The 13,328-nt window shown below is 35.9% G+C and overlaps 1 protein-coding gene across 1 annotated transcript; it reads left to right on the forward strand.

Moving 5' to 3' along the window:
- The first annotated feature begins 850 nt into the window (after window positions 1-850).
- On the forward strand, window positions 851-13,037 carry LOC107290094 (vomeronasal type-2 receptor 26-like). Its single transcript, XM_015818940.1, has 6 exons — window positions 851-1,026; window positions 2,477-2,768; window positions 5,896-6,738; window positions 8,157-8,384; window positions 9,786-9,912; window positions 12,139-13,037. The coding sequence occupies exons 1-6, from the start codon at window positions 851-853 to the stop codon at window positions 13,035-13,037; spliced, it is 2,565 nt and encodes an 854-aa protein (XP_015674426.1).
- Window positions 13,038-13,328: the final 291 nt, after the last annotated feature.

Genomic DNA, 13,328 nt, shown 5'->3' on the forward strand with positions numbered 1-13,328 from the left:
TCCTGCTCAAAATGGCTGCCTCCTTTTTTTTTAAATTTGCCCTGCATGGAAGATAATTTGTCTCAGCCTGAGCTTAGGCCTCACTTTCATACTGAATAACCCAAAACCAATTCATCTTGTGTTAGGGCTGGAACTCCATCCGTGCATCAAGTTAATACATTCTATTTTTTAAAAAATCACTATTAGAAAAGGGAGAATTAGTAACTGAAATGGGATTCTCTCAATTCTCATCTCTTTGGACATGTTTTTTTCCAAGTCTTGAGATCAAAGCCTACCGCATTTGAAGATACATTAGTATCCTCTGCCAAAATCCAGAAATGGACCTCCTGTGCATATTTAACTATGCAGTTGCATGTAAATATTTAGGCACTATTAGTCAGATTTAATCTTTCAAACATTAAACTGACTAATACTTTTGCTTGATGATTAGAGGCAATGTCACTTCATATATGACAAAACCTTGTTATTTTTCAATTGTCCTATAGAGAAATTGCTACTATGGATTGCTGATTAACTTGGTCTATAATTATGTAAAGTAATTTTCCTTCTTCTCCAAATCTCTGTTGAATTTCAGTGAACAATATCAAAATTACAAACAAAAATAAGGATGTTATAAATATAACCCTTACAGTTTATACTTAAAGAGAATGAATGTACAGTATATTGCTCTTACTAGGATTAATTGCATTTTTCAGTCCCCAGAGAAATACAGATTTGACTGATATAAGCCTGCAAACAAAACTAAGAGTATTACAGATGAAAATAGATGGATCTGTGTATTGAAAGAGGATTTGTATTTGCACTGAAGATGTTAATTTTAGTGATTTTGCTGGTGAGTTTTTTTCCAGATATGGTAGGCAAAGCTCACACAGTAAAATGCATTATCCATGATCTTCATCCTCTGCTTCATAAATATAATAAGCAAGGAGATCTTATCCTTGGTGGTGTACCTACTCTTTCTGGCTTGGTCCCAATGTCAATAGACTTCAGAAAACAACCTCCTGCGGGATTGACTGAAGAAATTCTGTAAGGATTTAAATTTTTGGATATGTTTATTTGGCTTTCTTATGTCCTTAGAGGAATCCACTGTAGAGCTCCAAATAAAGTCTGGGGCTGAATACCATCCCATGTAAGATGTGTCACTAAAAGATTTATTCATCAAATCTGACTATTTTAACTCAGTCTGCAGACCATATTTTTAGTGTTAAAGTAATATTGAAGAGGGGAAAAATGAAACACTAAAGGGAACATATTTTAGGACATTTGTGTAACTTGTAACTGAATATTCTTCAGTTTTCTCCTTTCCTCACTTCATTCTGTTACATCACAGATTCCCATTTTGTCTGTTCTGCTCACCTTGTGACTCTATTGACTCATTTTTTGATTGTATTGAACAATTCATGTATCAGCTATTTCTACTATAAATAGTATCGCATAAGCATTATTTTCTCTTCAGTGTCATAGGAGTGTTCCCTATGAACATAGCTGTTATGTACTGTCATACAGAAATATAATCTATTGATATCCTCTGTGAAATCTATAAAATTAAGTCTACTTAATTTTCTGGATATTTTAGAATTTCTTAAAAGAATAACAGAGTTGGAAGGGACCTGGAGGTCCTCTAGTCTAACCCCCTGCTCAGGCAGGAAACCCTATACCATTTCAGGCAAATGGTTGTCAAATCTCTTCTTAAAAGCTTCCAGTGTTGGAGCATCCACAACTTTTGGAGGCAAGTCCTCTGGTGATAATTTTGAGTTTATTGATGCCAAACAGCAAAGTTGCTAATAGTCTTTTTTTTTAGCTGCTTATTCTTCCATTTAGAACTTCCTGGCTACTCATGTTTTCTTACCTAAAGACACCTTGAAGTGAAGAGTTTCTTCATATCTTCCCTTGGGATTGAATGAAATTATAGAAAGTTAAGAATAAGGCAGATGCTCAGAAGATAAGAAGAAAGATGTTCTGCACATAAATACCCCTTAGTGCCATTGTATCTAATGCAGAAATAAAAGCTTCACACAGCCATGACAAAATCTTCCTAGTGTTCTTCCCCTTTGAAGAGCAATATGTTTTCCAGCAACCAAATAGGCATTTAAAAAAATAAAACCACATAATTTTGAAAGAAATTGTCTGTAATGAAAATATGTTATGGTTTTACATGGAATCACTACAAGCTGTAAAGATCTATTGCTCATGGGAGCACTTCTCCAGATCCCAAGGCTCTACCTACAGATCACTTATCTTAACCATGCTTATGCACAATATGCTTTATTTTGATTATGAGGAGATGGTGGTTATAATTGTAATATGGTTTCTTCCCTTGCTGCCTCAGGAAAGATAACAATGTTGTAATAATATTCAAATCACACTGACAATCATGGAAACAAGCAATACAAACAACTGAATATACATGGTACATAGAATATTTTTCTGTAAATGTTAGCCATCTTTCTGATATCAAATGCAACTCCTGTTATAGCCTGATACCTAAGAATTACCAGCACATCCTGGCCTTGGTATTTGCAGTAAAGGAGATCAATGAAAACCCACAGATTTTATCCAATTTTACCTTGGGCTTCCATATCTATGACAGCTATGACAATGCCCAGAGGACTTATCAAGCCACCATGCTCCTTCTATCATCAGAAGAGAGGTTGATTCCCAACTATATATGTGACCACCAACACAACCTGATAGCAGTTATTGGGGGTCTTGACACCATTGTTTCTCGTCTGATAGCAGTTGTTTTGGATATCTATAAAATTCCACAGGTAGGATAATTATCCATGAGAAAGTTGGGGATATATATTTACACATTTTTTGTTTATTTGTATTAAGTTGGAAGCAACAATGCATGATTACCTCTTAATAAATGTCAGAGTTCATGGCATCAACAGAATCACAAAGGATATTATCTGAGGGTTTTTTTGAAAGCCTTCTGCTTTTTGCTGTACATAAAGCCTATCATCCAGTTCTAACCGATCCAAGGCAAAACACAGAATATGTAAGTATTTTAAAGTTTTTATCCAATGGAATTTGTATCCATTGCATTTTTTGGTTGGCAAGAATTCTACATATTTTGTGTTCTCTAGAATTTGCTTTAAGAAATTCAACAGGATTCATTGTGGTCTGCATAATTTCTTACCCAGTGGTACCTATAGTTTCTTCTGGGACTTATGCTATATTTCTAGATCAAATCTCTACTTCTTTCCATGAACCACTTTCTGAATACCATTCGGTATTCAGAAAGATCCTTTTCAATCTGTTTTATTTCTTGATAAAGTACGTAGCATGGCTTGGCTGCCAGTTGACATAGCTCTGGTTCCTGTTAGAAAGCTCTCCTTCTGTATAATTTTCCAGAACCAAGATCAATCGTTTTAATGATCATACATGTGAACCACAATTAGTAGGATACTGCATTTCAGTCTTGCATCAGTTGCAACAATTGATTTTTTGTGGCTCTGTACATAAACTTCATATGCTCTATTTAGTATCTACCTCAAAGCCCTGTCTGTGAAAAGAACTCATTTTCCCACACTGAATATTCAAGAGAATTAAGGCATTTAAATTTAAAACTGTGTCTATATTCTAGATGGATATTGTATCAGCAATTTTTTCTTCTCTACCAAATAATTTGGTAAAGCCCATTTATATCCTACTTTTTCAGAAACAGAAAACTGTAATCCAGGTTTTCTATTTTGTTGTTTTCTTCTTTAATTTGATCATTTTCAGCCAGGTATACTCTATTTACACATCCAGCCAATGATGTGTACCTTTATCCAGCTTATTTTTAAGAAGAGACTGGACAGCCATTTGTCTGAAATGGTATAGGGTTTCCTGCCTGAGCAGGGGGTTGGACTAGATGACCTCCAAGGTCCCTTCCAACAATATCATCATCATCATCATCATCATCATCATCATCATCATCATCATCATTATTATTATTTTCAAAATCTTAATATTACCTGGTGATGTTTTCTTTCATAATTTAAAAACTGCTTTTCAGTTTCCATCACTCTGTTTTTGATAGGGTATTTAGAATTATGTCACTATAATAAATTTAGAAGTATATCTTTATCAAAATGTCAAAATATCAAAATGGAGAACCAGTTTGATCTAGTGGTGAAATCAGACTACAAACCAGAAGAGTATGAGTTCCTGTCCTGCCTTAGCCACGAAATCCATCTGGATGACTTCAGGCCAGTCTCTCTCTCTCTCTAGCCCATAGCACCAGGCTTGGATAATAAGCCTGTGGTTCAGTTCCTGTTGCAACCCAATTCAGTTTATTTGGAAAAAAGTGGAACTGCGCTTGCAGCAAAACAATAGAAAAATAACAAATATAGAATTGTAAAATTATAAAATGATAGCAATTGAAATTGAATACATCTAATTCAGGAGAAGTTACCTTTGACAAGTTCTCTGTACTGTTAATTATCATTAACAAAACAAATTACTGATGATTTCAAGTTATTAAACCATATAAGTCCAGATGGGTAGAACTAGCAACAATTATTACAAAAGATTGGCACCAATTAAAGAAATAGAACTATTGCCTTCTTTTGGTCAAGTTTAACAAGGATGCCGTAGTTATCAGATGCACTCAAAATTACTGTTCTTCCACAAATTTTATTTTTGTTTCAAATGTCCCAATGTTATTGCTTCTGACTTTCTGTTTTATAGAGAAAATAATTTCATTTATACATAATTAGAAAATTTAGAATATGCAAACCGTAGAACAGAACCAAAAAAGCATGATGAAACTTTTCCATACCATATATACCATGTAAATTGGCTCAGTCGATTCATATGCTAGGAATTTAAATAATATTGACTAGGCTCCAATTGATTTAATATTAGATGGTTAGGCATACCATTCTTTCCTGACCCTAAAAAACCAATATAAAGGATCTGAAATCAATATTTAAAAATTACTTTAGAAATTTAGGAAGCTAGAAATAATTCTAATGTTAGAGAATAATATTAAACTGTAGGGAAATCTAATACTGTGTTATGCAGAAAATATAAAAACTTTCCTAGTGATATTTTTTAAACTTGCTATGAAGAGTCTTAAACAGTATTTGAGGGGGTCAAATACTTGGTGCTTTTTGAGCTTGGTTGTTTTCTTGCAGACCTTTCATTACCCAAAATAAGTAACAGCATCACTATAGGAAAACAACCACGCTCAGAGAGCACCAAAGACCCCTCATTTCAATCCTGAACTACAAATGTTCTCTCCTATCTGTAAAATGAGTTTGCTTCCTATACCATTATTCTATTACAATAGAATGATGAGACAGTGATTACTATTAGCATTATTATTTTCTATTTTAAATAATAAAATCAGAAACTATTAGATCCCTGATTTCTAATTGCATCCACTAGAATGATCCCACTGGCTTCATTCTGATTCAGCCTGGATCTAAATTAATATTTATTCTACTAACCAGTAAATGTTGCATACATCTCTGTTACAATTTCTCCTTTTGTTTATTACAATTTCTGAGACTAGGACTTTCCAATGTTTACCTATAACTTGTTAGAAGCTGCTTTCAAAGTTGAAAGTACCATTTTTTTCTATTGTGGTTAATTCCTATCATATCTGTTACATCCAGGACTTCTAATGCATCCAGAACCTCCAAAATTTTAGTTCACCACTTTATTTCCAGAAATTAAAGCAATATTTCAGTTTGCCAGTTTTGTGCCACCTAAATATAATAATTACAGTGGAAATTAAAAGATAATGTCCTGGTATTTACTGGAAAAACATGTATTAATAACATAAATGTCCATTTCATCAGGTGTACATTAATTTTAGGGAGGATAGTGCAGAATTTCTGACATGATTGATTAGGATACATAGACTTATTGTTTTCATCACCACCTGTTATCTCTCCTTAGTTCACCTATGGCTCTGCTCCAGTCATGAATGACAAAACTCCAGGCCTTTTCTTTTACCAAACCACTCCTCCAGAATCTCTCCAATATCCAGGAATTCTCTCTTTGTTTCTGTATTTCAAGTGGTTTTGGGTTGGAGTCATTGCTATTGATAATGATAATGGAGAAAGATTTTTGCAAGCCATCTCACTGATTTTTTCCAAGAGTGGTATCTGCTTGGCCTTCATGGAAAGGGTATTTGTTTATTTCCTTCACATCAATTACATGCTGCAACAGGGGACAAAAATATATTATAAACTGATAAGCAGCACAGCTAATGTAGTACTAGCTCATGGAGAATCATATTCTATGGCACTTTATGGTTGGCTTTCATATTTTAATGAAATACAGACAGAAAGGCTTAAAGGTAAAGTATGGATAGCAACAGCTCAGCTAGAGTTTCTATCATTTGCTTTGCAAAGAAATTGGGAAGCAGACGTGTTCTACGGGGCCCTGTCTTTCAAAACTCACTCCAATGACATACCAGAATTCAGGTGGTTTCTTGAAAGCATAAGTCCTTACAACTCAAAAGATGGCTTCATTGGTGACTTTTGGCAACAGGTTTTCACTTGTGTATTCCCAAACTCCATGGAAGACAATGTTGGGAGTATTTGCACTGGGAAGGAGAAGTTGGAGAGCCTCCCTGGGGCATTTTTTGAAATGGTCATGACTACCCCCAGTTATAGCATCTACAATGCTGTCCAAGCAGTAGCCCATGCTATCCATGACATGACTTTCTCTAATATCAAACTCAGAGCAAAGAGGGATGCTCAAGGACAAAAGCTGCAAAGTCAAGAACACTGGCAGGTAATGTTCCAAAAGTCTTTACAGAACAGTGAACTATAACTTGTATCCTACAAAACATGTGCATACAATTATCACAACTTTTTCATTATCTCAGAGTTGTTTACTTTCTTCTCTCTACCAGTTAAATGCAACAGGCTGTATTTCATTTGTTTCCCTGCTCTCTTTTGGATATCTGTGACCATCATTTACACAAAATGATGGAGGGTTTTATCATTTATACCTTTATTAATTTTTATGGAGCACTAGAAGCTCTCATTATTAAAATACACAAAACCAAACAATAAAAAAGAGAAAAAAAGAGAAAAAAGAATAAATCAAAGTAGCATGGAATTTAAACGATCAGAGGATATTAAACATTTCTGCTGTTGTGTCATAGTTTATAAGGTGCTTCTGTTGTTTTCAGCGCTAAGTAGTATGTTATAATATCAAAAGGGTCAGATTAATGGTTTCATTATGCAGAGCTTCTATTGCTCTATCGTTACATTCTTGGTGACCATGAATATTCCTATTGCATTGCACTCATGTCAGAAGCACCGAGACACTTTCTGTGTGAAAGGATTAGACTGTGACATCACTGTTACCCAGGGAACACCCAGTTGAAGGCTCCTTTCATGTCCCCAGCAGGAGCTGGAGCTAAGGACAAGAGCTCACCCTGCCCCACAGCAGCACTCAGGTCTCAAACATGGGCTTGCTAACCTCCAACCCAGCATCCTAACCACATAAACCACCATGTTCCTAATATTCCTATGATCCACTTATATTGACCATGCGATCATTTCCAAAGCACAGGACTATACAATGAGTAACTATTAGGAATGGGCAGTCAATCTGGATTTGAAAGGCCAAATGGGGTTCAGACATATGCTCAGTACCTATGGCAAACATCAAAAAATACTACAGTCTTTTGTTGTATGGTAGAAGCAACTTTTTATTCTTTCCTTCAATCAATCAATTTCTATGGTCACCCATCTCAGTCATGATTCTTAGCAACTTACAATTAAAAAAAAATATTAGAATTAAAAATATTAAAAACATTTTAAAACCAATAAAATGCTAAAAACATCCAAATTAAATATACATAGGAACAAGATACTTGGCCAGTTAGCAATATAGCCAGGAAATGGGATCTTTGACACATTCAGTGCCCCAGGCTTAGGAATATAGCCAAGCCTCATAGCTATATGAGACCAGGAAAAGAGACTACTTTAAGATGTTTCTGACTAGTAAAATTAGTTCTAAAAGAACTGAATTGATTATTGTAATGTGGGTTGATTCCCCTCTTGTTATATTTAAATAATTTCTTCCAATATGCTTCTCCCTCTTGAAGAGCATCAAATACCATTGTTTTGCTCCAACCATCAGTTAGAATGTAAAATTTCACTCTTCTCTAAAATGTCCTATTTCTCTTTCTAATGTAGCTCCACCACTTTCTGAGATGTGTCTCATTTAACAATACTGCTCAAGACAGAATCACCTTCAACCAGAAAGGAGAGCTGGTGACTGGGTTTGATGTCTTCAACTGGATTATTTTTTCCAACCTCTCTTTACAGAGAGTGAAAGTTGGGAATGTAGATCCCCTGGCACCTCCAGATCAAATGTTCACCATTAATGATGATGCCATTACCTGGCACAGCTGGTTCAACCAGGTAGGAAAGACAGCAGATGAGTGCAGTGATTAACACCAAATTCTAAAATGAATTCCACTGGAGAATTGTAGATTTTTTTAAAAAATGTTTAAAGTACATATGTAAATATGCATGCAAGTATATATAGATGGATACAGATACAGATACAGATACAGATCGACTTACGACCACAATTGAACCCAAAATTTATGTTGCTAAGTGAGACATACATTAAGTGAGTTTGACCCATTTTACACCCTTTCTTGCCACAGTTGTCAAGGGAATCACTGCAGTTGTTAAGTTAGCAACACTGTTGTTAAGTGAATCTGGCTTTCCCACTGACTTTACTTGTCAGAAGGTTGTAAAAGGTGATCACATGACCCTGGGACATTGCAACCGTCATAAATATGAATCAGTTTTCAAGTATCTAAATTTTGATCACATGACCATGGGGACACTGCAACAGACATAACAGTGAAAAATGTTCATAAGTCACTTTTTTCAGTGCTGTTGTAACTTTGAATGGTCAGTAAATGAACTGTTGTAGGTAGAGGGCTACCTGTACAATACAGGTACAGATAGGAGTACAGGTAGAGATATGGGACAGCACAGAGGTTTCTACCCTAGTAATCTTGGCAGCAAATTTATTTAGTAAGAAAATATAATTTGGAATTTAAAATAGAAAAATGGAAAAAAGGATGGATGGATGGAGGGAAAAAAGAAAGAAAGAAAGAAAGAAAGAAAGAAAGAAAGAAAGAAAGAAAGAAAGAAAGAAAGAAAGAAAGAAAGAAAGAAAGAAAGAAAGAAAGAAAGAAAGAAAGAAAGAAAGAAAGAATGAATTAAGTAAGTGGGAACTGATGCTGTTTAGAGATCCTTTGGACCAGAAATGTTCATAACAAGCCAAAAGGATGTCAAAAAGACAATACACAACATCATCAGACAAATGGCATGATTATATAATGATGTCTGATGCAAGTATAAGCCATCATTTGCCTCCCATCCTCTTACTGTCCTGCAGACAAACATGTTTTAATGAACAGCAAAAAGATGCTGTAAACCAAAGAACCAAAATATCATTTTAAGCTTAAAATGAGGCAGTGAATAAAGTTATATATCAGGTTAAAGTATGTTCAAATGTATTGTCTATGAAAATAATTTCCCCTCCAAAATGTAAAGAAATCAGTCATGAATTTTCTTAGCAATGATAATATCGTAAGAATCAAGCTAGTTTAAATTACTTTCCATTATGTCCATTATTCTATTGTCAAGCAGTACCCAAATGGAGATCTCTTCACTGAACCAACCTAACCCATATATTATTGAAATGTGTTTTATCAGTTTAGTAACATACAAAAAAGCCCAGGAACTAAGCTTTTTTATCTCATTTATTTTCCATATTAATGTCCTTCTCTTTTATTTTAGACTCAACCTTTATCACTATGTAGTGAACACTGTCATCCTGGCTCTAGCAAAAAAGTGAGGGAAGGGGAGCAATTTTGCTGTTATGACTGTGTCCGGTGTCCTGAAGGGAAGATTTCAGACAAGGAAGGTAAAAAACAACAACAGTAGTTTACAGATAGGAGAAAGGCAACTTCATTTTGAGAGCCAAGTTCGATTGAATGAAATGTCAGATCTGCTCCAAGCTTACCTTGGACTATTTGAACTTAACAGATAGTTCTCAACATATCACCAGTCACTTAGCAACTGTTCAGAATTATGCTGGACTTCCCTGGAGGTACTTACAACCCAATTACAAAATTCTGAAGGACCTCCCCACTACCACCCCATGGTCACATGACCGCATTTGAGGTGCTCAGCAACTGGCCAACATTTATGGCTGTTTAGGACCTCCCACATTCACATGACCACGTTTTACAATGGGGTTTTTTTTGCTGAAAACTGGCATTTACTTCTGGTTTTCTATAAAAATGTCCCATAGCAAACCATTGGTTTGCTTAACAACTGAGATGTTCACTTAATGACCACTGCAAAAAAATAATTGAAATGGATCTGGTCATGTGATGTTCCATTTTACAACCATCATGACCATGATGGGCAGGCTCCATTATGGTAGAAACTTAAGGATTAGATCTGGGATTAATGGTTATGTGCCAACAAATCAATTTTAGAACATAGAATAACAGAGTTGGAAGGGATCTTGGATGTCTTCTAGTCCAACCCCCTGCTCAAGCAGGAGATCCTATACCATTTCAGACAAGTGGCTGTCCAGTGTCTTCTTAAAAGCTTCCAGCGATGGAACACTTACGGCAAGGCATTCCATTGATTAATTGTTCTCACCATTACAAAATTTCTTATTCCTAATCCTATAAAAACTTTGCTTTGGAAAATAGGTTGACCCCCTCATCTTTGTGGTAGCCTCTCAAGTATTGGAACACTGCTGTTCTTTGTTGACCCTTAGCAATCTCATAGGTACATTTTCTCCAAGATTTTCTGTCCATGCATTTTTCTTGGAGTGGTTTACCATTTTCTTCTCCAGTGCCACCTCCAGCATTTTCCTTTATTGCTGTTGCCCAATGTAGGTCCCTGAATATTTTGGCTGAGCAGCTGGGATGACCTTCACACCTTGGGTGACCCTTCTGGGAGTATATACTTTTGACATGTACTCCCAGCTTTCCTCACTCATCCCTTCCAGAAACATCTACCTGTCCCTCCCTTGCCATGATGAGGCAGCACAGCAGGATTTCATGGAGAGATCTGGGATATGATTCATAAAAAAAGTTGGTCTCTTATGGAAAAAAAAAACCAAACTGCTGTAACATTTATATTTTCAGCTCAAATGAATGAAGTTTGCAAGGTATGCTATAGCTTTCTAAGGACACAAAGGCCATTGTCACAGAATTGCTTCCAGCCTTGCTTCAGAAAACAGAAAGCTTTTCTTTTTTCTTAAAAAGTGTGGTCACTTTTTCAAGTAGATCTAATGAAATATTCAGTGCAATTTATACTGCTGCCAAATGTCAAAGGAATTTGCAGAGAAAGATTTCTGCAAAAGGATAACTAAATGCCTCTTTCAGAAATATATTAGCAGACTGATGAAACTATGGTGGAAGTATATGTGTGGTATAGTATATATGCTATATTCAACCAAAGTAACTAGGTAATATGCTAATCCAAAATCAAAGGAAATGCATCAAGACTTAGTGGGGTTAATAATCTTGGCTGCCTGAGAGGAATACAGTAATCCTTGACACAACAGTTCATTTAGTGACCGTTCAAAGTTACAACGGTGCTAAAAAAAAGTGACTTATGACCGTTTCTCACAGTTACAACCTTTGCAGCATCCCCATGGTCAGATGATCAAAATTCAAATGCTTGGCAACTGGTTCATATTTATGAACGTTGCAGTGTCCCAGGGGTCATGTGATCACCTTTTGTAAACTTCTGACAAGCAAAGTCAGTGGGGAAACCAGATTCACTTGACAATCGTGTTACTCTACTTCGGCAGAACCGGTAGCTAATTTTTGGTTGCCCAGGCCCAGAACGGACTTCCGGAAGCAGCATCCACACAGAGAACCAGTTGTTCACATATTTGAATCCCACCACTGGTGTTATCAACTTAGCAACTGCAATGATTCTCTTAACAACTGTGGCAAGAAAGGTCCTAAAATGGGGCAAAACTCACTTAACAAATGTTTCATTTAGCAACATAAATTTTAGTCTCATTGTGGTCATAACTGGAGGAGTACCTGTAATTAAGGCAGAGAATTGTGACAACTGCAGGAGTTAAAAGCTGTGTTGTCTTTTTCTTTTTTTTCAGATATGAATGAGTGTAAGAAATGTTCAGACAAAGATTATGCAAATGAGAATCAAGATTTCTGTTACCCTAAGATTATAACTTTTTTATCTTACAAAGAACCTTTGGGAATCACTTTTACCTTCCTGGCTTTTCTCTTTTTTTCGATGACAGCTCTGGTGCTTGGCATATTTATGACACATCACCACACTCCCATTGTCAGAGCCAACAACCAGAGTCTTACCTACACTCTCCTCATTTCCCTCCTGCTCAGCTTCCTTTGCACATTGCTATTCATTGGGAAACCAGGAAAAGTGGTCTGTCTTCTCCAACAAACAGCCTTGGGCATCATCTTTTCAGTGGCTGTTTCTTGTTTATTAGCCAAAACCATCACAGTGGTTCTGGCTTTCATGGCCACCAAACCAGGATCCAGGATGAAGAAGTGGCTGGGGAAAAGACTGGCCAGCTCCATTGTTCTTTCCTGCTTCCTTATTCAAGCAGGCCTCTGCATTAGATGGTTGACAATTTTTCCCCCATTTCCAGACATGGATATGCATTCAGTAGCTGAAGAAATTGTACTGCATTGCAGTACAGGTTCTATGATTATGTTTTACTCTGTGTTGGGCTATCTGGGTTTCCTGGCCATTATCAGTTTTGCTGTGGCTTTTTTTGCCAGGAAGTTACCAGATACTTTTAATGAAGCCAAGTTCATCACTTTCAGTATGTTGGTCTTTTGTAGTGTTTGGCTCTCTTTTGTTCCAACCTACCTGAGTTCCAAGGGAAAATATACAGTTGCTGTGGAGATCTTTTCTATCTTAGCCTCCAGTGCTGGACTGCTAGGTTGTATCTTTTTTCCAAAATGTTATATCATTGTGTTAAGGCCTAAATTGAACAAGGTGCAAATAATGAGAAAAAAATATTGAAGAATTTAATCCTATTCCTTTTCAGAAGCTACCCTTCTTTTTAATGTTGAACTGTCTCAACAATTTCTTAAAATATTCTCAAGTAGACTTTCTGGAAGTCTCAATATCTTCCCTAGTCAAAAAACTGAATAAAGATTTGCCAAAATAAAAACAAGAAAGGATTTTCCCCCTGCTTATTTTCAAAACCTCTTAATAAATCTCATATGCTACTGTTCTTTTAATTTTGGGCATTGAATTCTTCAAGTTGCATTACTGTTGACAAAGAAAGACTAATTATTTGAACATGTATGT

Source organism: Protobothrops mucrosquamatus, unplaced genomic scaffold, assembly GCF_001527695.2.
Source record: "Protobothrops mucrosquamatus isolate PMUCROS unplaced genomic scaffold, P.Mucros_1.0 scaffold825, whole genome shotgun sequence".
NCBI classification, from domain to species: domain Eukaryota; kingdom Metazoa; phylum Chordata; class Lepidosauria; order Squamata; family Viperidae; genus Protobothrops; species Protobothrops mucrosquamatus.

Coding starts and splice junctions, on each gene's coding strand:
- LOC107290094 (XM_015818940.1), top strand. CDS start 851: ATGGTAGGCAAAGCTCACACAGTAAAATGCATTATCCATGATCTTCAT. Junction 6,739..8,156: donor AAAGTCAAGAACACTGGCAG/GTAATGTTCCAA, acceptor TTTCTAATGTAG/CTCCACCACTTTCTGAGATG. Junction 9,913..12,138: donor GAAGATTTCAGACAAGGAAG/GTAAAAAACAAC, acceptor CTTTTTTTTCAG/ATATGAATGAGTGTAAGAAA.